This window comes from Notothenia rossii, assembly GCF_949606895.1.
Source record: "Notothenia rossii genome assembly, chromosome: 6".
NCBI lineage: Eukaryota > Metazoa > Chordata > Actinopteri > Perciformes > Nototheniidae > Notothenia > Notothenia rossii.
The window spans coordinates 31,350,173-31,374,713 of record NC_136909.1 but is presented as its reverse complement, the minus strand read 5'-3'; the positions used below and the strand labels follow the sequence as shown (position 1 = coordinate 31,374,713).

The 24,541-nt window shown below is 39.7% G+C and overlaps 1 protein-coding gene across 3 annotated transcripts; it reads left to right on the top strand.

The window, feature by feature from the left end:
* The first annotated feature begins 406 nt into the window (after nucleotides 1–406).
* On the top strand, nucleotides 407–24,541 carry ckap2l (cytoskeleton associated protein 2-like). Of its 3 annotated transcripts, XM_079688530.1 has the most exons (9): nucleotides 407–612; nucleotides 7,308–7,374; nucleotides 7,468–7,519; nucleotides 7,804–8,993; nucleotides 15,452–15,647; nucleotides 16,620–16,778; nucleotides 19,730–19,790; nucleotides 20,522–20,669; nucleotides 22,648–24,541. In XM_079688530.1, the coding sequence occupies exons 1-9, from the start codon at nucleotides 573–575 to the stop codon at nucleotides 22,955–22,957; spliced, it is 2,223 nt and encodes a 740-aa protein (XP_079544656.1). In that variant the 5' UTR covers nucleotides 407–572; the 3' UTR covers nucleotides 22,958–24,541. The 3 variants fall into 3 exon arrangements, with proteins under 3 accessions (XP_079544656.1, XP_079544658.1, XP_079544657.1); XM_079688532.1 differs by lacking the exon at nucleotides 20,522–20,669 and having other exon boundaries at nucleotides 22,648–22,814; XM_079688531.1 differs by lacking the exons at nucleotides 19,730–19,790; nucleotides 20,522–20,669 and having other exon boundaries at nucleotides 22,648–22,915.

The following is a 24,541-nucleotide window of genomic DNA, read 5'->3' as shown; positions in this document are numbered from 1 at the left end:
ATAGACTATAGGCCTATGGTAATAGGCCTATATAATAACTATAATATACTATAATATAATAGCTAATATCGTAGACTCTATGATATTAGCTATTATAAACAAATGTACTGTTTTCATTTTATGCTACTTTTTTCTTCTTATCTGCCACTTAATCTACTTAAAATAAATTCCACCTGTACCAAGTGCTGTGATGATCGCATGAATGCATCAACAGTTATAATCTAATAATAAATTACACTGTTTTAATGCAAGAGTTTAATTTAAACAGGGTATTTCTGGTATATTCTACATTGTACTTTTTGTTTACATTTTCTGCTCCAATCAGCGCTGGGGTTATGCACATGCGTAGTACTTATTTCAAATTTCAAATCGTCCAATCAGAGAAGAGTAGGCGTTTAATTGCGGCAGTTTCAAACCTGGATCCGCGAACTCAGTTGTTATGAAGCTACCGTTGATTTAACCAGAGACGTTACTGAGCATTTTTGCTATAACGTACATTCACCACTACACACGTCCAACGAGCCATTTTCCTAACAAATCTGCTGAGGAGAAGAGACTTAAGTCTGATAGAAATGGAAGAAGGAGAGACCGTATCGATACCTTCCAGAAAAGGTTAGCATTGTGAGCTAATTAAGTGTGTTAGGGTTAGCTGCCCTGTGTAAGCTAACCCATGGTAGTGTAGCAAACATTAGCTTAGTGTTGTCTTAGCATGTAAGTGAGCAAACATTTCCTTGTCCAGCTAAATAAATGAACCTCATGGTGATAGTTTGGTGGCCCTGCATATGTGTCATTAGAAGCTTTACATTAGTCTTGTTGAAGATCAAATGCGTAGCGTGAGGGTAGTAATATGGATTTAAGATGATACTGCACTTGTGTTACATATAATGATAAACAAAGCCATATATAAGTATGCATTGCGTTTTATTACGTACGTGATATGGTAAAACAAAATTACAAACCGGTGTTGTGCCAAATTATGCGCATTTTAAAATTAAACGTTTACACCTTTTAAAACGATGCTTAACAAGTAAACGTCCAGGGTTTTTTAGCTCATATAGTCTTGATTCTTGTGGTTAAACGTTTCGCTCTTATTTGTTGACGCTCATGCCTGGGTTGCGGTCGGATAATCCAAAAATCAGCTCGTAACGCAGTAGCGTAGGCAGAAATGTACTTTAGGGTGGCCCTGTAAAAAATAGGGTGAGCCAGATTTTTCTTCTGCGCATCAGAAGCTAACAACAATCCCCGCCGGTACCGGTGGCAGATTACTTTTAGAATACTTTTGGAATAATTTAAATTTCCACAACAGATGGGTATGTTTTGCTGAACAGGAGACACGTCTTTTACTGTTTTAATGGCTTATCAAGAGCACAAACACAACATCTTGGTGTCATTCTGGACAGCTCTCTCATCTGCACCCCACATAAAAAACATCACCCGTACTGCATTCTTTGTACCGTCTTAAAATATTTCCTTAGAATATGTTATGAATTGTAAGGTGTCCTTGGGTGCTTTGAAAGGCGCCCCTAAATAGAAGGAATCATCATTATTATTATTATTATTATTATCTGAAACGATGTAATAACTTTTTAAAACTTTTTTCAGTCACTTGCCCCATGCATTCAGCAGCAGCAGGCCATTCACTTTGATTTTATCCTGTTATAAATGTGATCATTTGGACAATAAAGAAATTTTACATAAACGTTATCTTGCACATTTTATCTAACCATCTCCGTTTCTAACTTTCAATACATTTTAAAAGAGATCTCTCTCTCTCTCATCTGCGTGCGGGGGCGGGGCCTCACAGACACGCTGCATCTCTCTCTCGACGCTCACAGACATGCTGCAGCTCCGTGCAGTGTGCACACAGTTCTGCTGGTAATGAATATTGCATTTTGTGAGGAAACTTTTCCACCAATAATTCCAATAAGTATTCCAAAATGTATTCACTGCAGGTTTACGAAAGTAACTGTAATCAGATTACTCGTTTTTCAAATGTAACGCCAGCTGAATACACTCGATTTTTGTATTGTACACAACCCTATGTATATCTCTCCGGACTGTCCACCAGCAGATGAAAAACATCCACCTCTCCGCCTCTTCCAAGGGACGAGGGAACCGTGCGGCAGAGTTTCCGTTAACATTTTTTCTTCTTCTGACAGGCCAGCAGCAGCGGGAGAGGGAGGCGGGGCTATTTCATCGTTATTAGAAAATGATCGTATACATCGCTGCTAGATGAGGGCAGTGGGGGCTCTTCTTGGAGTCTGGCTTTCTAAAAAAAAAATAAAGTTCATTAGTGAACTTTGAGCCATCATTTATTTTGCAGGTAGCTCTCTGCCTCTCTCACGTTATTATGGCGCGCGCCGGAACCAACAATCAGTTTTTTACCATAAATGAGTTTGGTTCAGAGGATAAAACACATACAACATGAATTAAACTCTATATTTGTTCACTTGAATTTCACTTTGAATGCTTGGATATTATCAACGGGTGAATACATTTTTTTATAATAATAATACAAAATTAAAAAAATTAAAATGACACCGAAGCTTTCTCAGGGTGGGCCAATGAGTAAACTGGGTGGGCCTGGGCCCACCCTGGCCCTATGGTGGCTACGCCACTGTCGTAACGTCACCCTATCGTCTATTCCTTGACCTCTGAGTGAAACGTCACAGGGTTAGGGGATAGTGGATAGGAGAATTCAAAAGGATTTAGGAGAAGAGACTGCAGTACTTTAGAGAATCCGACTGCACTTTCACTATCCGACGTGTTTACGATGCGCCAGCGGACGTCATAAATGTGCATCTGCTGCTGTGGGGAAACTACAGTTTTCTATACAGCGGACTACAACATGGATGTATAATAAGACGGTGTTTCTCCTAGGATGGAGTCATAACAGTTGTGCTAAGGCACGTGGGCCCAGCGTAATGTGAGCGCGGAGCGTGTGAATTTTTTGTGTGTGTGCAAAGTGCGCGCCGCCAATTTGTTTCTATGTGTCTGCCAGCACAAGAAAGGCTCTTGAGGCCTAGTACCAGGGCAGGTTCTAGCCAATGTACTGCCCTGGGCAAGATTTTATGTATAAAGAATAAACAAAAAATCTATACAAAAGACAAATACACTACAAAAACAGAAACTTATTGACATTAGGGCTGGGCGATATGGTCTCTAAATGATATCGCGATATTTACTGACTATATCGCGATATACGATATATATCGCGATATTCTGAAATGTCCTCTAAAACACATCAAAAAAAAATTTTTTTTGACCCCTTGATGTTTACAGTCACGCCAGTATGATGATTCTAGTAGTCCCTGCAACATATGTCTGCATTAAAAAAATCGACTAATAATGAAGAAAATTAACACATTTGTTGCAATAGTAATTTATGCACTAACTACATTACTACTTGTACTACAACATTTGAATCATCAGTTCTTCCTCATTTTCCTCAATTGTTCATATTTGGTTTATTCAAATAATGATATTGTGTTCATTGTTCAAAAATGTCTGCTATTATTATGAGTAGTATTATTATTATTAGTATAATGCGCTTTCTGTCTTCCTGTCATTATCAGGAGTTAGACATGTAATGGCTATGTATTAGATTAGATTAGAACCTTCATTCTCCTAAACTGCTGGGACATTTCCCTATAGCCAATACCTTTTATATTTTCTACTCTTCACTTACTTGTCAGCATAGGTCGGCATTGATGTACACAGCCGACAGAAGACCTTGTTTATATTGGCATCATATTGAGAGGTGCAGTGACGCGTCCTAAAACCAGGAAGTAAGCAGCTGGTTCCCTCGACAAAAAAGCAATGGGATTTCTCCATAGGGTTTTGGAAAATAGCTGGAAATAAGGTCTGTGGAAAACAAACCTGTTTGATAAATGCCCGTTTTGTTCAGCCGGATAATATCCACATGTCTACCCTACTTTTATAATTTTCGAATCATAAATCTAATCGATAGATTATAAAAGGGTTTTAGGACGCGTCACTGCACCACTAGAAAACAACTCCATCGATCAAGCTGGCTGAACCTGTCACTCTCCTTTAACTCCTCCGGTGACTTTCTTTTATTTGAAGATAGTTTTTTGCCCGGCGCTCACGGGCAAACGGGAGCTGCTCGCGCTGCCTCCGCAGTAAACAGCTGTTTGCTTTTCACCCAACAACGACAACCGCCTCACGAAACGCTATGTTGTACCGTTAATAAACGAAACAATTTAACAACATTGCTTGTCAAAATACCTATACCACAGGACCATTTTTTTTTTTTTAAGCAATATTTTTAGTGGCCCGAGCGGGCAAGTGGAAAGTACGTTATGCTGGCCCGGGGTGTCTAAATAGTGCTTCCGAGCCAGCGGGCCATTTATAATGTCGAGCCCTGCTCTCTGTCACTGTGCATGTGTGTAATGTTTGTGTGCAAGTTAGACGGGGCCTGCGTGTGTGACTATGTCTATGAGTAAAATATCCGTCATAATCCCTTATTACCCGTCGGGTCTGAACAGTTCACGATAGAGCATGCTCGTGAACTGTCAACGGGGGGGGGGGGGGGGGGGGGTGCGGTGTTATGCCGTGTGTGCATGCGCCTCGCGGGACGCGCACAGCGTGAAGCAAAACCTCCCAGACATGTATTGATCTGTACGGCAAAGTACGGTTTGGGAACTATATCATTTCCTTTTGGAGGGCATGCATAACACGGCATAACACCAGAGCCTCGCTGCGGGGAAACGTTGGCGCTGTTCGGAGTTTGTTCTAATCTATCAAAATGACAGACTGCTTTCAGATTTTTCCGTCATTGTTAAATAAAATATTCGGTTAACGCGACCACTGGTGTCCCAGCAACATCAGTACCAAGCGAGAGAGTTGTTTCCAGAGCAGGGGATATTGTAAATGCCCAAACACCCCAGCTTATAAATACCTGGAAATGTGGGACATTCTCATATTCCTAAAAACCTGTCTGATGATGCTGAGTGAGTGACTAGTGAGTTTGAGTTGAGTTACTTGAAAAACTAAAGTGAAACTTGATTTATTTTATTGCAGGGTCTGATTATTAAATGTCCTTGTTTATTTGTGAGATGCAGTGGCATAAAGAAAATGCTTACTTTGTTGGGTAGTACCAGTAGGTACAAAAACACTGGTTTTCTTGTTCCAGTCTGTTACTGTCACTTTGTTTTTGACACTTTAAAATACTGCTATCCTACAAAAAGGCTGTAAAAATCAGATTTATTATGTAATAAAGAAACATTTTCCGAATAAAAAAATGTTTTATTGAAAAACAAAATTTATGATTTTTTTTCTTCCCTTTATTATTCAATATCGCGATAAATACCGTACCGTGGACTTGTTATCGCGATATTATCGTACCGTGAGTTTTGGGTATCGTTACATCCCTATAAAGGAGTGCTTTGGAAATATGTGTTTACATAATTTGTAAACACACATTTGTTTGAGACCCACTGAGATAACTTAGACAAGAATTAACTATCTAAACACTCCTTTACCTCACTGATCCTCTCCGTCTGACAGGAGAGCTCTCCTCCACCCTGGTTGTAGAAACATCTACTTCTTATATCCGTTAGCACAGCTAGCACCAGATTCTAATAACAACAGCGCCGGTACCGGTGCGCCCTCTCCCACGCTCGCACTTTGGCTGTGAGCTGCGGGCACCTGATAAGCCAACATCCCCCACTTTCATCACTGACAGCGCCCGTCGTACAGGGCAAAGAAAAGTGTAACCGGGGTGAAAAGGGTGTTACATTTACTTAATTATGAATGTTGTTGCATCAAGGCTGCCGCTATTTGTATATAGGGGAAACACTGTAAAGGCCCAGATACACCGGCCATTCACCTGAGAAGTCGCCGACACCGACTGTTGCGTCGCCGGACTCTCCTGCGTATTTGCCGACTTCGCGCACTGGAACACACCGCAAATCCGAGCCGAGCACATATGAACTGCGTATGCGTGAGTGGCAATAACTCTCCTTACCAGCAGGCGGCGGTAGTGTGTATTCATCATTCAAAAGAGGCAACAACCGGAAGACAGAGAAGAAGAACAGACTCCGTGATATAAACAAACAACAAATAGCGTTTTTCTTTCCATTTTCAATCTCGTCCATTGAAAACATGAACGAACAGGAACTCTATAAACCGATGAGGTGAAATACCCGTCCGTGTGTGTTCCATCTTCCATTTTAAATCATTTGTTTACCTCCCTCACTTCCGTTAACGCTTCTCATGCACTGATTCGCTAGCTGAACAGCCAATCAGTGTTATCCCTTTGTCCGACTTCCGGTGGTGTTCCCGACGCCGATTCAACATGTTGAACCATCAAAATACAGAGCGAAAAGTTTAACCACAAGAATCAAGACAATATGAGCTACCACTAAACAACTCAGTCTGAAAATTACCATTTAAAAAAAAAACTGGACTTTTAGTTTTAAGCATCGTTTTAAGGTGAAAATGTTTCATTTTCAAATGTGCGCTCCCGTGACAAGGGGAAGGGGTGCATTTCACGGCAGGGGTACATAATTTGGCACAACACCGGCAATGAAACACAGATTTAGAATCGTGATTAAATTATAAGACTAGTATGTCTGTAAGAAAAAGGACAGGCATGTAATAGTGCCTAAAATAAAAGGAACATTTAACATCATTTGACTTAATGAAAAAATGGGTTGTTAGTGCAAATAAAGGGCAACGCTGCTTCTAGTTAGGCTGGATTTAGTGATTTTCAGAGAAAAATAATGTTATTTTGTATCAGATTATTTTTCTTATTATTTTTTATATAAATCCTCTGTTCAATATGTTATTATCAGATTGTAAACTAGGTATCTGATGTACAACTAATCAAATAAATTAACCAATTGTTTAAGCTTTAGTATGCTGCAGAAAATGTAGATATTTCGCTAGATTGAACATTTAGGTTTATTACCGACCTGCAGCCAGATGCCAGCAAGTGCCTACTCAGTTCCTATTTTGCATGGTTGGTGAAAATTAAAGTTCAATTAAAGCTATATATATATTTACACACAGGTAGAGTCACTGAGATCCCAATATATTTTAAAAAGGTACTTGTGTACAAAAATATAAACACATACATTTCTAACATTAGTGGGCATACTGATCATTTCAAGACATACATTATTCTTATGTATGCAGACATATATATTTAATGCTACAGTTTGTGGCCTTCATATTTTTGGTTCGAACACTACACATGCATATTTAATATGGAATAAATGTATAGGTTGAGTATAATGGAACAAGACCAATGCTGAATTCCGGTTTAATTTGTTTTGTCACAGAGCTGCGTAAGCAGAAGCTGATGGAATACTTGGCAGGAAAAGGAAAGCTGAAACCGCCCAACCCTAAGTAAGAGAAACAACATTGCAAGACTCACAATGTGTCCATCAAAATGTTATTTTTATTTATTTGATACATGATGAACTCAATTTGACTTCACAGGCCATACCTCCGTGATGACTGCCAAGTTAAGAATCCTATCATGTCTACACAGGTGAGTGTAGGAGATTGTTTATTTAACTTGTTGGAGAAATTCCAACTACTCAACCCACAACACTCCAAACCCTTATTTGCCTCGTTTAAGTTAAATGATTTGAACCTTTTTTATTTGTGGCTGACTTTACCTTGTTGGTGAAATTGCAACCCCACCTATTCTAACAGAATCAAACCCTTATTTGCCTCTTTTAAATTAAATTAATTTATTTGAATATTTGGGGCTGACTTGGCTATCATCCATGTCTCACTATTGTTTTTTCTAATCATTTTGTTGTTTTACAGGTTGTTAATGGAAAAGAGAACAAGGCTCCAGCTGACAGATTAAGATATGAAAGTACAAAAAGTCAAAACACTCAATCCGCAAAACATCCGACCAAAGGTGCATTTGGTATCGCAAACAAGGTGAATGTAAAAGGCAAAATCCTGACTGTACGACAGAATACCAATCGCCCATCTGCAACCTCTAGCGTTGCACAGGCAAAACCTAAACAAAACCTTGTGCTGACAACAACGTACAACGATGTATCCTCCAAATCCAACCTTATCGCAGCCAGCCACCTCAAAAAGCAGCCAAACACCAGAAAACCGCCTTCAGCCAAAAACTCAGTGAGTACAGCTGTAACAAAATCAAACAGCAAATTTGGCGGCAGCTCGAATGCTACCTGGTCATGTCAATTGAAGACAAACAGCGTCAGGATGAGTCTTGGCCCTATGGTCAAAACAAAAACTGGACTCATTCCTACAGTGATTCAGCCAAGAAACAGTCAGAATTTAACACACACCTCTTCAACAGCCGCTCATACGAACACCGCCACCACAGCTTCTGTTGCTAACAAGGTGAGATCCAGCACCTCATCAGCAGTTTCCGTTTCCCAGAGGTCTGACCTGGCTGAGAGGAGAACACTACCTACCACTGCTCTAAATAACACAGAGAGAACAAGAGCTGGATTTCGAGTTCAAAATCAGAACATGACTAACTCTAAACCACTTTTGGGTAAAACGCCATCTTATAAGACTCAGCTATCATGTGGACTGAAATCAGTGTCCACCTCCTCCAAATACGCAGCTATTAGACCAGAAGGGAGAGTAGGGATGTCAAAATCTGTTAAATCGAGTGGTCAACCTACAGTCACGTCCACAAAGCAGAAAGGGCAAAGAAAGGGCCAACAATGCAAAGTCGTCCGCCCTACAGTCATAGGGGTTACAAGAGCTGTTGTGGCTGAGCTGGCAGTGAAATCTAAGACATGCAAAAAGACAGATGATAAGAAGGGACACATTTCAGCAAATGCCCCTCCATCACAAGCAGGTTTTAAAAGAACAAGCGCTCCAGTGGTGTCCCAGACAGTGCCACGGGCTGGTAGGACCATCAGCCACACCAGTCAGGCCACACTCACGAAGACTCCAAAGTTCCCGGTCAGGGTCATTCCCCAGACGGAGGGAAAAAAACTGACTGCTGCCCAGGAGGAACGAATGTAAGTAGGATAGTACGATGACCTGTAAATCTACCTGACCTGTAAATCTATATCATGAAACTACCATACTGTACAGATGTAGCGATTCATTTCAGACAGTTTGAAACGCGAGGGCCGTGATTGGTACGTGATCTGCCCTCGCTCAAGGGAAAACCTCCAGCTTGACTTGAGACCGCCCCCGTGATAGATAAATGTAATTATAATGAGGCCAGCTGCAATGGATCATTGATCCACCAGGGGGTGCAGTGGGGTTCCACACTGGAGCTCATGTGAAATAAAGTGAGATACAGTATGCTGGATGTACAGCGGAACTTTGTTAAGATCCATATGTCACGGATATCATACTACTGTGCTAAATAAGAGACATGTAATCATTTACAAAACATCACCATGTTGTTATTTAACAAAATAATTGTGTTATTCGAAAAAAACGAACGGGAGGAAATGCAGCCCGGCTCTCGATTTTTAATCCTAATTTAATCATCATCTTCACCGCGATCATTTATGTTTATGTTCGCCGAATTGACATGAAATCACTGACACATATGAATATACTGTATTCAACTTCATTAAAACGTTATTAACGTGCCTAAACTCAGTAATTCACCAAAAATATGTATATTTTAATGGAGCTTCGTCGGTCGATCAGGATCCCAAAGTGTAGCGGAGGGATCCTCATCTGGATGAAGGGTGTTATTTTCCCCATAAAGAACAAGTCGCTGCAAATGATCCCGCTTATTACATGGCCACATTCTCAACAAAGTAACGACATGACTCCCAATATTAATTGAAATGCTTTTATGGATTTAGAAAATGTTTTTATTGATTTAAAAAATAGTTGTATGTATTGATTTAAATTGACATGCATCCGCTAAGAAAAATAGTCCGTTGTGACCGTTTTTTAAACAGTCTGAATGAAACGGCAGCTCTCAACTGTGTATTTACACAACAAATGGCCCAGCAACCACAGCTCTCTCCCACCCTCCCCCCCTGATCTTTCTTCTCCAGCAGCTAAATTAACAGTAGGTTAGACTGAGTGACCATAGACTGTATGTGACAAGTTTACAGTTAGTGATGTAACAACACCATAAAAGCTGGTGGGTTGAAAGCAATACGGGAGGTAAAAATAACTAGAATAATTGTGATTTATTTATTGTGGCTTTTATGTTTTTAGGTATAAAATGTTATGTAATTCAGGCTTATAGTTCACCCTTCTCTAAAAGCCTTCAACAATGACAATATTCATTGTAATTTAATAAATCCTTCCAACACACATTGTAAAAAATAGCCTACTGTAAGTTAAGAAATCATTTCAATATGTACATCTTCTGATGTAACAACAATAACATTATAAATAGTAACACAGCTGAACATGGTATTGCACATTTAGCTTTGAGTGTTACTGACCTGAGATGTTTTTATTACATGAATTAAGATGACTGAGGCTTTTTAACATACAGGGATACAAACTCATCAGGTATGAAAAAGGTGACAAGGATCCGAGCCCCCGGCTCCCCCCCCCCACGGAATGACAGAGGATTTTAGCAGTCAGAACAACTAAAGCAGCAGTGTTAATAATAACACAAACGCCAAAGAGTCACATCTAATAGAAATATATAAAAGCATTTATTTTAAATTGTGTAGCAGTCAGTTTATAATTTTGGCAGCACTGTTGAGCATTTTGAAAATGTATTTTCATGCCTTTGTGCAAGGCTTAAGTCTATTTATCTTTATAGCCACATGGTGTAAAGTAACTAAGTTCATAAACTCAACAAGTACTATACTTGGGCACAATTTTGAGATACTTGTACTTTATTTAAGTATTTCAATGTTTTGCTACTTTGTTCTTCTACTCCACTACAGTTCAGAGGTACATGGTGTACTTTGACTCCACTACATGTATTTAATACCTTTAGTTACTTTACAGATCTGGATTAATTAAGTGAAATATAATCAAGTGTTAAATCAGACTTTAGTTCCACCTGGAGTAAATCCACAAGCTACCCTGCAGTATACAAAGTCATTCAAACTAGCTGCACCTTTACCAGCTTTGAGAAGACTTTCATGATCAATCATTATAAAACATATCATATATATTATTCTGAAATGGACCAATCTGCACAATGACTACTTTTACTGTCGCTACTTTCACTATATTTTGATGATAATACTTTTCTACTTTTACTTGAGGAACATTTTGAATGCAGGACTTTTACTGTAACAGAGTATTCCTACACTCTGGGACTATTACTTTTACTCAATTACAAGATCTGAGTACTTTTACTTTTACTCAAGTACAAGACCTGAGTACTTCTACTTTTACTCTAGTACAAGATCTGTGTGCTTCTACTTTTACACAAGTACAAGACCTGAGTGCTTCTACTTTTACTCAAGTACAAGATTTGAGTACTTCTACTTTTACTCTAGTACAAGATCTGTGTGCTTCTACTTTTACTCAAGTACAAGATTTGAGTACTTCTACTTTTACTCTAGTACAAGATCTGTGTGCTTCTACTTTTACTCAAGTACAAGATCTGAGTACTTCTACTTTTACTCAAGTACAAGACCTGAGTACTTCTACTTTTACTCAAGTACAAGATCTGAGTACTTCTACTTTTACTCAAGTACAATATATATATACTTATACCACCTCTGCTTATAGCCTTTGAAAAAAACTATTAGAAATAGAAGGCTAAAGCTAACGTTAGCAGATAGTGACAATGTATGCTAGTTAGCTAGCTCAACGATTCCTTAAATAATATTGCCGCAGAAAAACTTTTCAGTTCACATCACGCTCTGCCGCTCCGACAGGGAGCTCTGCTCTGAACACCTGAACGGCCCGTTCTAACAGCTGTTCACCAGCGGTCCAGTCTGTGCCACTGTGACTCCGGACGCGCAGTTAATATTAACGAACGCACCCGTAGGTAATGTAGCTGCTGAAGCTAGACCATCATCTCGGAGCAGCAGAGCCTTATTATACATCCATGAGCAGAGCCGACAGGCAGGAAGACTCGAGCACACAGCTCGCACTTCATTATAATATATAAAAAAATAACACCATGCGTGTCATGATGGCACATAACAGCTCACGGCCGCAGATTACTCCGGGTCCCAGACCCCCCCATACCCCAAAAATATTTTTATTGCAGATCTACATGAAATGACATGAAATCACTGACAAATATGAATATACAGTATTCAACTTCATTAAAACGTTATTAACGTGCCTAAACTCAGTAATTCACTAAAAATATTTATATTTTAATGGAGCCTCGTCCGCAGATCAGAATCCCAAAGCGTAGCGGAGGGATCTTGATCTTGAAAAATAGTCCGTTGTTACCGTTTTTTAAACAGTCTGAATGAAACGGCAGCTATCAGCTGTTTATTTACACAACTAATGGCCCATCAACCACAGCTCTCTCCCCCCCTCCCCCCCTGATCTTTCTTCTCCAGCAGCTAAATTAACTGTAGGTTACTCTGAGTGACAAGCTTACAGTAGACACAACACTATCATTGCAAGTGACCCTCAGTTCGTTGACTTTTATGTTCAACTGCTAAATTCGTTACTGATAAAAAAGGGCTTCTACTGTACCTAATTACCTTAACACTAGAACCGCCAGAGGTTTTTGTATAGGCCTACCTAAAACCGTCAAATCCCGCTATTAGAATGCAATTTTTAACAACATAGGGTGCTACATAACACACTTTCAGGAAAAGTCACGGACTGGGAGACTTTAATATTTTATTGAAAAAAAGTTACATTGCACACACACAACACACATCACACAAATTGACCCGATTGGTGGTTCTAGTGTTAAATAAACTCACTAATTAATGAAACCAGTTCAATACGCATTATTCTTATTCTTATCATTCTTTATGAGCGCAGAAATAGTCTTAAAATCAGATCTGTTTTTTAAATGAAATCTGACGGCAGGCAGTTAGCTCTGATCACCTATGATAAATGCGCCACACCTAATCGCTGGCCATTCAGCCACAGAGCTCCCTCTATACAAATCAAACTGTAGACGGTGTGAAAGCACCTATTGTTTTAAATAATGGTCGGAATGTGACCTGTGAGCCTTCTGAATTACCGTGGGACAGACAGCACATTCTAAACTAAAATGTTCAATCAATAAAGTAACATCTTATCTTATCTTAATAATATCTTCATATTAATAATAAATCATACAGTATGTGTCCGAAAGGGAGCAGGAGGAAGCAAACACAAAAATATACTGCATATTAAAGCAAACGATTGTAAAGGTTAAAGTATGAGCATAACAAATAAAGAAGTGTAATGTAAACATTTACATTATAATTATGATTATTTAATATATAAAGACTATATATTATTGAATTACAAGATTAGATATACTTTAGTTGATCTAAAATATTGATGTGTTCAAATGCTCTTCAAAACACAACTGAAAGTCCATGAAACTTGTCTTTCTGTATTTGTGAATGAAGCGCCATCTCCTGGTTAAAACCTGAAATTGATAATCTGGCAACGCCCTCTTGGAAAATAGTGGGAGGGCTTAACATTCCTCTATACTGGTATTTGGCAGGTAGTAGGCAGGAAGCTGTAAGCTGGAGTCCGAAATTCAGTGCTACATCTGTAGTTGACAGTGAGAGTATGGCTCATGACTTTGATATTTTGCCGCGGCAAGAGGGCTGCAATACCTCAGTTCTTCATGTGTGTTACTCACACGGTTGTGTTTTGTAAACTCAACCCTCACTGAAGGCTCCTGTTCAACAAGTCTCAAGTCACCCCCCCTTGTTTTAAAACTAGCTATGCCTGTTTGGTGTTTTGCCCTGCTTCATGTAGGGTAGCTTTCCCTTGAATTTGTGCTTTTGTTAAACCTCTTTATTTTAAATCCTACTAACTGTGCGTTTGAAGATAATGGCCTTTTGGCTGCATTTTAACAATGACTTGTACAGTTATCTGGGTACTGTTAGACTTTTACTACATCGGGGCTAAACCTGAGTGTTCGATTAAACATTCTTTCTTTTTTCTTTTTTTCTCTTTCTTGCAATTCAGGGATTACATTTTTTGTCATTATCTTATGTCACACCAGGCAAAAATAATCTGAGAAAACACAATAAAGGGATAAATAATAAAACATTAAAACAAAGGGTGAAGACCAAAAGTAGAATATGTGTTGACAACATAATCAACAGCGTTTTACAGAAATATAGCAAACGGTTTGTCAGATTACATCTCAGGGCGTGTACTTTCTTTGTTTCCCAAGTGATCAAATCTGTAGGGGTGGGCGATACCAAGTATTTCAGGGCCAGTATCGCCGATACCGATACTTTTTAAAAATGAAAAGCTTCTTATGTACTTTCATATAGGGGAGAGCTGCATGACATGATTTTTTAGCTGAATGCATCATAAATAGACTAAATCTGAATTCATTTTCATGAATAAAGACAGGACAGTTTTTATAGACAAATAAACACATCACAGTTCGCTAAGTTTTCATTGACAGTTGTGAAATAGCTCCACACAACGCTCCTCTTTCTCTCAGCCATCATGCGCGTGTGTGTATCGCACTCGCGAGTTGATGGTGGCTGCTGTCCTGCCCTGCTGGCTGCTGTCAGTCAGCTTGATAATCGGCGTTCAGACAAGGAGCGCGCTGCACGTGCGCGAGCCTCGAGGAGAGAACAGCAGTGGAGAGAGAAGAAAAGAGCGCATATACTTGTGTTCGTCTGCACATAGTTTTTGATGAAATTGACGAGTAGAGGAGAGGGGGAAAAAAAAGTATAAAAGTATCGATCCTATTGGCTCTAGTATTGATATTTTGAAACGTAACATAATATATTTTGGGATCGATCTGCCCACCCCTAGTGGACAGAGACTTTTTAGTCACAATTCTCTGGATGTTACAAAAATTACTAACAGGATGTATTTTTATCATGGGAATAATTTTTGGCTGCCAAATACAGCTAAAGAAAGATCAAAATATCAATTTGGGATGAGATCAATTTCAAATCAGCTGGTATGGCAAGATTAAAAATATCCCCATCAATGTTTCCATGTCCCGACCCAATCTGAGCTAGTGATCATTCTTATTTGAATGATAGTGATGAAATGCACATACACCATGATGTCAATGGATCCTGTGGACACACGACCAATCTGACAGCATCAACAGGCCGCTCAAAAATATGACTGATCCACATCAATATGAAAGTATCCTCTGACAACTATATATATTGTTACCTTTGTCAAATAGAAGTCGGAAACTAGATAAAAGCAGACTCAGCGTGCTTAAGCAAGTTATACAAGAAGATGATTTTCATAAAAAGCTGATCTGTTCCTTTAAATTTGTGTAAAAGTCCAGTTTCCCCTAATTTGTCCTTGGACTTCTGTCATTCCTCTTCCCTTGTTTTATGTGCTCTCCAATGAAGTATGAAATGTGTTATCTAACCCTACCCTATTGTTTGATTTAAAGGAAAAAGCTGCAAGAATGGCGGGAAGCTAAGGGTATTTCCTACAAGCGTCCCCCGATGCCGGTGAAACCTGCGGTCAGGCTCACTGTCGCCATGCACCAGCCTTTCTGGGGCCCCATGATTGAGGAAGACGAGGTCCATTCCCTCATCTCTGCCGTGGACAGATCCCTGGCTGACTGCATCATATTGCTCGCAAAGGTACACGGCGCAGGAATCTCCTTCTCTTTGGTTTCCATTAGGGATGTCCCGATTACCTTTTTTTGCTCCCGATCCGATTCCGATCATTTGATTTTGACAATTTGCCGATACCGATTTTTCCCGATCCGATCTTTATGCAATGCATTAAGAGAAAAAAAAGCATTCAAGTTGTCCCTTAAGGTTATTTTTTTATTTAAATTGGATATTCTATCCAACATGGATATAGCTTCTTTCTTTCACAGCAGCATTGGATCAGTTCAGTTGTGCAGCATTGGATCAAAACAAAATAAAGCTTATCAGTACTCGTTAACTTACTGCTACAATTAGACACTGCGCCCTGGCCACTCTGTTGCCAGATTTGAGAGAAATAAGCAACCAGGTCTATGAAAACAAGCCCCAAAGAAGCAACACATACATGATGTTGTGTAATTTGAAACCAAAACCCAGGCCTCAGGATGACTTTAAGACTTGAACATGGTCATTTTCGTTTTGTAACACTGAATAAAAAAATAAAAAGTATTTCAAAAAAATAAAAAATCCCGATCCCCGATTTTTTGAAAATCACGTGATCGGCTCCGATCCCCAATCACGTGATCGGCTCCGATCCCCGATCACGTGATCGGATCGGGACATCTCTAGTTTCCATGGCCTTCCATGGCCACTGCACATTCCCATGGAAGTTATATGTTGGTGGAAATATGCATTGACTTAGTTTGATGGGCTTTGAATGAGGCTCTATGGCAAATGATTAAAAATAGATGTAAAGTGGGGGTGGATTAAAAAAAGGCCTTGTTTAAAAGCAAGCCATTCACAGCCAACATTTCTGGCGGGCTAAAGACCTGCTATTATTATACAGAGGGCTGATGATTGTTATACAGCCTCAAACCCCTTTACTTTATTTCTTTATAAAGTAGGATATGGCTCAATTTCTTATAGGTTAACCTTTTTCTGATATGCTCCTCTCATCCACAGGGCTGCCCTCCGGAGCAGGTGAAGGGGGTCCTCTCACGGCTGCCGGCTGTGTCCAAGAAGTTTGCCAAATACTGGATCTGCCAGGCCCGTCTGATGGAGCAGGAGGGCAACATGGAAGTCCTGCCAATGTTCGAAGAGGCTGTTGGCGTTGTGCTGGAGGTAAGACGTCAATGATATTCAATCGAAACTAATATTTTACCCAATCATTTTTTGTCATCAAATATGCCCCTGGGAGTTTTCTTGTAAATACACTAGGGCTGTACCCGAATATTCGGTCGTTGCCCTACTATTCGGTTTTCAATTTCGTTATTCGCTGCACTGCGGCTGCCCAATTGAATTTACTGAAATTTCCAATATCAACGTAAGAGCTTGTGTCTCTTCGGGGGGGGCTAACACTTAACCATCAACTTTATCCTTTACTTTTCTCCGTTACCATGCATGCGAATGAGTCGCTTTTCGGCGCCTCCCGCTTTTTAATGCTGATTTGGGTGACTTGTGTAATTCGTGGAGAACCAAAGCGTTTTCGTTTTTGGGGGGGTGGGTCCGACTCACGGACTGACGGACAACCTCTCACTTCAAAAAATGTTTAAGAAATCTAGACCGCAAAATAATTAAACAAGCGAGTGCCTGTTTTTCCTGGCCAAGGACACGTTCCTTGAACACAACACGAGCCTAACGTGTCTTCACGTGGTATGTCTCGTCTGAAAGGGGTGTAAATCAAGCCCCCAGGAAGTGCGCCGGACTCTGTGCCAATATTCGTTGTGTCCAAACGGCAGTACTGCAATTTCCGTGACGTCACCCGGCCCATAACAACTTTTTCCCATTTACTAACATTGGGAAAGAGACTTCTGTAAATCGGTGGATAATTTTTTTGTAACTAAATAAACTACCCAGTATGAACTATTTTATAGCCCATATTAGAATCATTCGGTCCTTAAAGTTGTAAAATGCTCTAAAAGCCGAATCTAGATTTATTGTCTCTGACCATTCATTCTAGTGAGCCGAGATTGGGAGCTCGGGGGGCGGGGCTTAAGGTGCGCATGCTCTGTGAGCGCACATACGGGTTCTTCTGCTCTGACAGCCAGGCATGACGGGTAATCTGACGTTTCGCTCTCTCAAAAGTTGGGCCATTTTGTCTTCCTGCGCCAATGAGCAGCTCTCATAGGAAAGAACGAGACCCCGCCTCCCATGCTGTATCCAGTTCTTATTATTAGGGATGTCCCGATCACCTTTTTTTGCTTCCGATCATTTGATTTTGACAATTTGCCGATACCGATTTTTCCCGATCCGATCTTTATGCAATGCATTAAGAGAACAAAAAGAAAAAAAGCATTCAAGTTGTCCCTTAAGGTTATTTTTTTATTTAAATTGGATATTCTATCCAACATGGATATAGCTTCTTTTTTCACAGCAGCATTGGATCAGTTCAGTTGTACAGCATTGGATCAAAACTAAATAAAGCTTATCAGTACTCGTTAGCTTACTGCTACAATTAGACACCGCGCCCTGCCCACTCTGTTGCCAGATTTGAGAGAAATAAGCAACCAGGTCTATGAAAACATTTGAAACCAAAACTAAGGCCTCAGGATGACTTTAAGACTTGAACATGGTAATTTTTGTTTTGTAACATTGAATACAAAAACAAAAACAAAAAAAAAGTATTAAAACAAAACAAAACAAAAATCCCGATCCCCAATTTTTTTCTTCCGATCTTTTGAAAATCACGTGATCGGCTCCGATCCCCGATCACATGATCCGATCGGGACATCTCTACTTATTATACATCGATGGTGTAGAGTGGGTTAGTGCTAGATCGTATACCTCCTTGGTTTTAGGCGGAAGTGACGTAACCTGCCACCTAGGACAAGAGACGAGCATGGATACATAATTTTGTCCACAAAAATATCATAAATATAATATTTTGAGAATCCATAACTTTGGAGGACAGCAGGCTATTACTAATATTTAAAAAAATGACTTCTCACAAGAAGAAAAGCACAGATGGGATTTAACACTCAGAAAGTACACACAGTACCAGGTTTATTTTTTTTTTTAAACGGTGGAGATTTTTTAGGAGTGTGCTCCCTCTCACTCCTGTTCACTGTCCTCCGGATTCCTGCAGGACTCCAGAGTTGCGAAGAGCCCATGCAAAATGTAATTAAATGTGTCTACTTTTACTACCAGATGTGCTGTCAGTGGCGGCAAAAGTTGCCGACTTCTCATCCACGATTACGTCACTTCCGCCGCCTAAAACCCAGGAAGTATACTAGCACTAACCGTGTAGAGTGCTGACGGAGAGCACCGGAGCGCCGCTCCAGCTCTTCAAATAGTGGCGATCTGTTGTTATTAGCATCTGGTTAGCTAGCTATGCTAACGATTCGAATATAAACAGCTTTTTCTACAACCAGGTGGAAGATTGTTCTCTCCTTACAGACTGAGAGGCTCAAATAACCTCAGCTCAGATCATTATAGTTATAAAAATATATAAAATGATGTCACATGGCTATGAACATTTTGTGGCAAAAAAATAAAAACATTGGATGAGTTATGGAAATACTACTTTTTGTGATTGGTTTTTATTTAGTTGGTTGAGTTTAGAAGCTCATGCAATGATTTCCTAAGAATATTCCCTGGTGTTAGAACATGTGAAATTATAAAGTCATAAATCTGTCTCCCGCTCTGGAGTGTTTTAAGCATGGCGTAATCACTGCATGAGGTCAAATATTTTTCGTCACATAAGATTCAATAAACTCTCCGGAAGCAATTCACCTCTTGGTCACTGTTTAAAACAAGAGCCCTGTGAAGCAATCAGCATTTCCGCCAGGGGCGTCTTGCCTTCATTGACTGGAAGCAATACTTCTGCACTTACCATTTACTCGAAAACGCTTGGAGCCCATTCAGTCAACATTTTTTAGTGTATTTTTAGAAAGCAAGGGAATTTCAACATTCACAGATTGAACTGTCCATCACTGCATAGTTCAGCTTTTGATATTACTCCTGTCAGCTTGATCTGTTGGCATGTGATCATAATCAAAGGTGAATGTGTTGTAGTCTGAAATTAAAACAATCCCTCTCTGTGTTAAGTGTCTTTGCTTTTATTTTTGTTGTAGCCAGTGGACGAGCTGCGGACTGTGGTGTTTGAGATTCTGAAGAGAAAGGAAGGGATCCAAGGTAGTTGGCAAATTAGCCTTATTTGTAACCACTGTCTTTTTCACCATTCATATTATTTATGATAGCATCAATGAGCTGTGTTGCATTGTTTACATTGCACACATTTGAATCAGTAGATCATTTGGCCTCATGATGTAGGCAGCTGATTATCGTCTCGTACGTTCCATATATTGTGTCTCACTCAATTCACCCATGTAGCACGGCTGTGTGCTTTATCAAAAATATATGTTTTTCATGTATTTTGGTTTCATGATGGGGCAGCTTAGTTTGACATTATTTGGAAAGAAAACTGTTGTTTATTGTATTGTTACCATTATGTTGATATAGCCAAACAGATCTGTGTTACAGTAAAGGCACATGCCACAAAATGGAAGCGCCACGCCAGTCTTTTTCAAGACGGTCAAAGAAACTATAACAGAGAATTAATTCGGCCAAAGCTTTTTCAATTTAAACTTCCTTCTGCTGACTTTTCTGGAGCAGAAAATATTGCTGTCTGAGAAATGGGACTATGAACTTCAGTCAAACCTTTCAATCGATATCAGTTAGTGCAGACTAGATAATAAAAACAAAATCAATCAGAAATTACATCCTCCAAATCTGAATCTGTATTGTAATATTAATACAGTGTAAACTTGCACTACAGATATGCCGCTTGTGCCTTTTTTTTAAGTATCCTAACATTAAGTACTTTATGTTGAAAATAAATTCAAATGTTGATATTTTTTCTGAAGCAAATGAGAGAGAGGCGGACCAAATTCAAAACGGAGTCACTCCTGAGAGTATCGACATCGCGATGACTCCTCAACCTGTCAGAGCCCTTATCTATGGAGAGAGAGGAGACTCATCAGTGGTCAAGTACAAGATCACAGCAACGCCTGGGTATGTGGGAATCATCATTTTGACTTTCAGAAACGCTGTGGAGCATTACTGACCCCTTTTATGACTGTGCAAGCGCTAGCCAATCAAACCGCGTGTACTGTATGCAGATACCACTGCGGTCTTATCCATATGTCATAAAATGGAGGATAAATTAATCATCGCTGTAGGAAATGTCCCGGTCCTTTACGACTGCTCTCTGTTCACCTACCGGGACCTAAACCGGAGGAACCAGTCATGGAGGGAGGTGGCAGAGACAGTTGGTGAAACTGGTAGGTTTTCACCTGTTTGGGGAGTTTATATCCAGTTTACTTTGTTTTAACATTGAATGGACAGGCTTTGTATGCCGGGGGCGGGCGGGAGATTCCTGGGAGATTCCTGATTGGTTGTTGGTCGCCTTGGGCGCGTGAAATCGCCAAGCTTCAGACACGCCCAGCATCAAGATTTTTTTCATGCCTGTGTGGGGACGGGCCGTTAAGCTTGTGTTGACTACAGATTGTATTTCACGATTCTAGCCAAAAAACCTTTTATAAAGAAATTGCCCTCAAGACAAAGTGATAACATTTATAGCACCACTCTAAAGTGCCCTTGTTCCCCCCCGCCCCCCTGGTGTTGAGCCATGCCTTTGCTTGCCCTGATGCTCTACGTGCTTGTCTGACCTCTCCGTGGCACCTGTCAGATATGCCAATGGATAGTGGGCGTGGAGGAAGAGATAGGGTGATAATGGAATTATACTGACAGCACGCACACATGGCTGTTACTGCACTTGTTTGATGGCAGTTGGTTTTGAGTCAGCTCAAAGACAAAAGAAAACATTTCCATATGACTTTCAGAGAAATGAAAGTGATTTCGCCCTGAAGAAGGGAGTGACTGTCGTGTCTCATCTAAATCTTGTCTTTCCCGACAGTCTCATTAACATGCATATATGTTTTAGTTTTAAAGTGGGCAACAGTAGACTCATTCACAAGTGAGTGAATGATATGCAGACTTGGAAAGGGCTGGATAAGGAGAAAGCTGATTCTGGGCCAGCATGATCTTGTGAAGTGGCTTTAGGTGCAAAAGAAAGTAAGGCCGGACGATATATCCATACATTTTCAAACAAGACATAGTAAAAGGTTTGGAACCCAATACGAACTGCCCCCTTCCAACTGCCACGCTGTCTGTGGTCTCACTCAGAGCTGAGTGAGGCTCCCTCCTTTAGGGGGAGGGGTGTAAATACAGTGTCAGGCTTTGGGACCAACTCCCCTCTCTCCGACAGAAACAGGAAACGCTGTAACTTTTTGTTACAACTGCTCCAAATCATCATCTCTTGGACAATAATATATGGGAATTGGCAGATAAACAGCAATGAAACTTGAGAATAGCAAATCATTTATCAAGTTCCTCCAAAACATTACTATGAGTCTCACAGCCTCAGTCATAATCTATTGGTATACAAATGGGGAAATGTTTAAAAAAAAAAAAAAAAAAAAGGGATATATTAAACATTACAAAAGCATCTTTGTGCAAAAATTATGGAAAATTCCATTTCAATGACTGCTCTATTCAGAAGTATTGCACAAATATTGAACAGAAAGACTCTGATTTTCGGTCCAAATCTCCCTTTTATAACTCAGATCTAAACTCATTCGCATAATAATAATAATAATACTTTTTTTTAATGCTATTTTATTTCTACTTCAGAAGTATTTTGGATTGTTTATTTCTAGTGTCTTCATTTCTCTTATGTACATTGCCTTGTTCCTTATGCTGCTGCAGCGCAAACATTTCCCACATTGGGATCAATAAAGTACTTAACTATCTAAAACTCCAAAAATCATGTTTTGTAAACCTCTTTTTGTTTTAAAATCTGATGTTTAGAAGCTGCTTGGTTGTTTAAGCAGTCCCTGTAAATTAAAAAAAACGTTACAATGAAACGCACCTATTTCATTGTCAATGTGAAATGCACTGAAATTCAGGATTATGTTGTTCTTTTCCTCAGTGGCCCTCCGAGCCAACAGAAGGAACCGGTGAGGGTGAATGGCCAGGAGGTTCGCTTCTTCACTCCAGTCAGACGCTCGGTGCGAATCGAAAGATCCTCCCTCCGATACCCGGCGTCTCTCCAGGAGCATGACCTCTGCGTGTCCTCCTACGCTGACCTTATCTCAGAGGAGCATGCTGATAGGAGTGAGGAGCAGGAGGGAGGGGAAACCAGCCCGTCGGCAGTCAACACGCCCATGTACGTCTACAGACAGAACGAGGCGCTTGAAGACAAGGTGTTCGTCAAGTTGGTCTACGATGAAGACGTCTGACTTCAATCACCACCAGTTTGTATTCGATGAAAAACTCAAATGTTCAACATTCGTCACTGTTAACATTACAGGGCGGGGGAAGGTCACATGGGCGTGCATACTTTGGTGTTTTCAGATTCTAAACTTTTTACAAGAATCTTTACTTGTAAAGATATTCCAGTTTAAATGATAGACAATGAGCTGATTTCATAAATGTATTTCTCAAACCTGCTTGGCAAGAATGACTGCCTTTATTATTTGGTCCCTGTATTATTGTTATTCCATCAAAGAATGTAGTGTACATAGTAAAAATAAATGTTTTTTTTTTACCAAAAATATAAATACCTTGTTTTATGAATACAAACACTCACGGGAAACCAGTCCCAGAATCACTTTATTTAGTTGGGATGCTTAGGCTGATACTTCAATTAGCTGGAGCTGAATGGATGTCAGATGTGTTGAAATCCAGTGATCACAAAACCACTGTAGGTAATAAAGTTACATCCACCTAAAAATCATTATTTTATTTTAAAAAATTAATAATGCAGTATTAAAGAATCTTAAATAACCAACGGCAAATACACTTAAAAAAACCACAGTTAGTTAAAGGTCCCATGTCATGGCCATTTCTATTGATCATAATTCCATTGTTGAGGTATACTAAAATACATTTATATTGTGCAATTTTCTGTGTTAGAGTTTTACTCACTACAGGGTGTACTTTGAGGAGGGTTTGTGACTGCAGACCGTTTACATGCATTAAAAGCTACATAACACACAAGGGGACGGGTAATAACCAGAAAAGCATGACATGGGACCTTTTTAATAAGTTACAACGTTTTACAAATTTAATATGTGCTTGTAGTTGTAAAATAAAGGTTGGGAGATGGGTCTGGTCTGAGCAAGGGTGCGGAGGGCAGGAAGAGCCCATTGGCCCCCCAGCTTTATTTGCTAGGTAACATGTGATAGCGCCATCCATAATAAAAACTGCAAGGGGAAAAAAATACATTGCTCCCCTGTTTAGGAAAATAGTCATTTTTATGTCTCTTTCTGCGCTACTTAGAATGCTTACTTGCCATATTTGCTCAATGTTGAAGACAAAGACAAACTTCACTCAATATATTTTTATATTTATTTAAATGTATGTTGACTTATATTATGTATATGACAAATTAAATGCTAGGCAACATATGGTGAAGCTATCTAACAGGGTCTGCCATGTAAATAGGGGGATGGGGAGATGTTACTTGCTGTTTCCTGTGTTTTATAATAGTGAAAAATCTGTTCCTCAGTGGCTTTTTAAATATTCCTTTTCACAGAAATCTCTGAAATTATGAAACTGCAAATGTCTTTATATGAACATCTATCAGAAACCAATCTCTCTGACCTTAACCCTTTCACCACAAATTAATGTTCTTCTTACATGTCCTTCAGTTGTGTGATGATAGACAAGTGGGAAAACACTAGCAATATTAATTGTATTACACCATGTCTATTTGTGTACATTTCTCCTTAATTACGGAACATTGTTTTACTTGTTTTGCACTTAATTAATTTGGCTAATTTGAACCACTTGCTTTAATAAAGATATTTTGTTAAACCGTT

Bases quoted from the DNA above. Each gene is read 5' to 3' on its own strand.
- ckap2l (XM_079688530.1), top strand. From the start codon at position 573: ATGGAAGAAGGAGAGACCGTATCGATACCTTCCAGAAAAG. The intron at 7,520-7,803 runs GTGAGTGTAGGA...GTTGTTTTACAG, and splicing joins ATCCTATCATGTCTACACAG to GTTGTTAATGGAAAAGAGAA. The intron at 20,670-22,647 runs GTATGTGGGAAT...TCTTTTCCTCAG, and splicing joins AAGATCACAGCAACGCCTGG to TGGCCCTCCGAGCCAACAGA.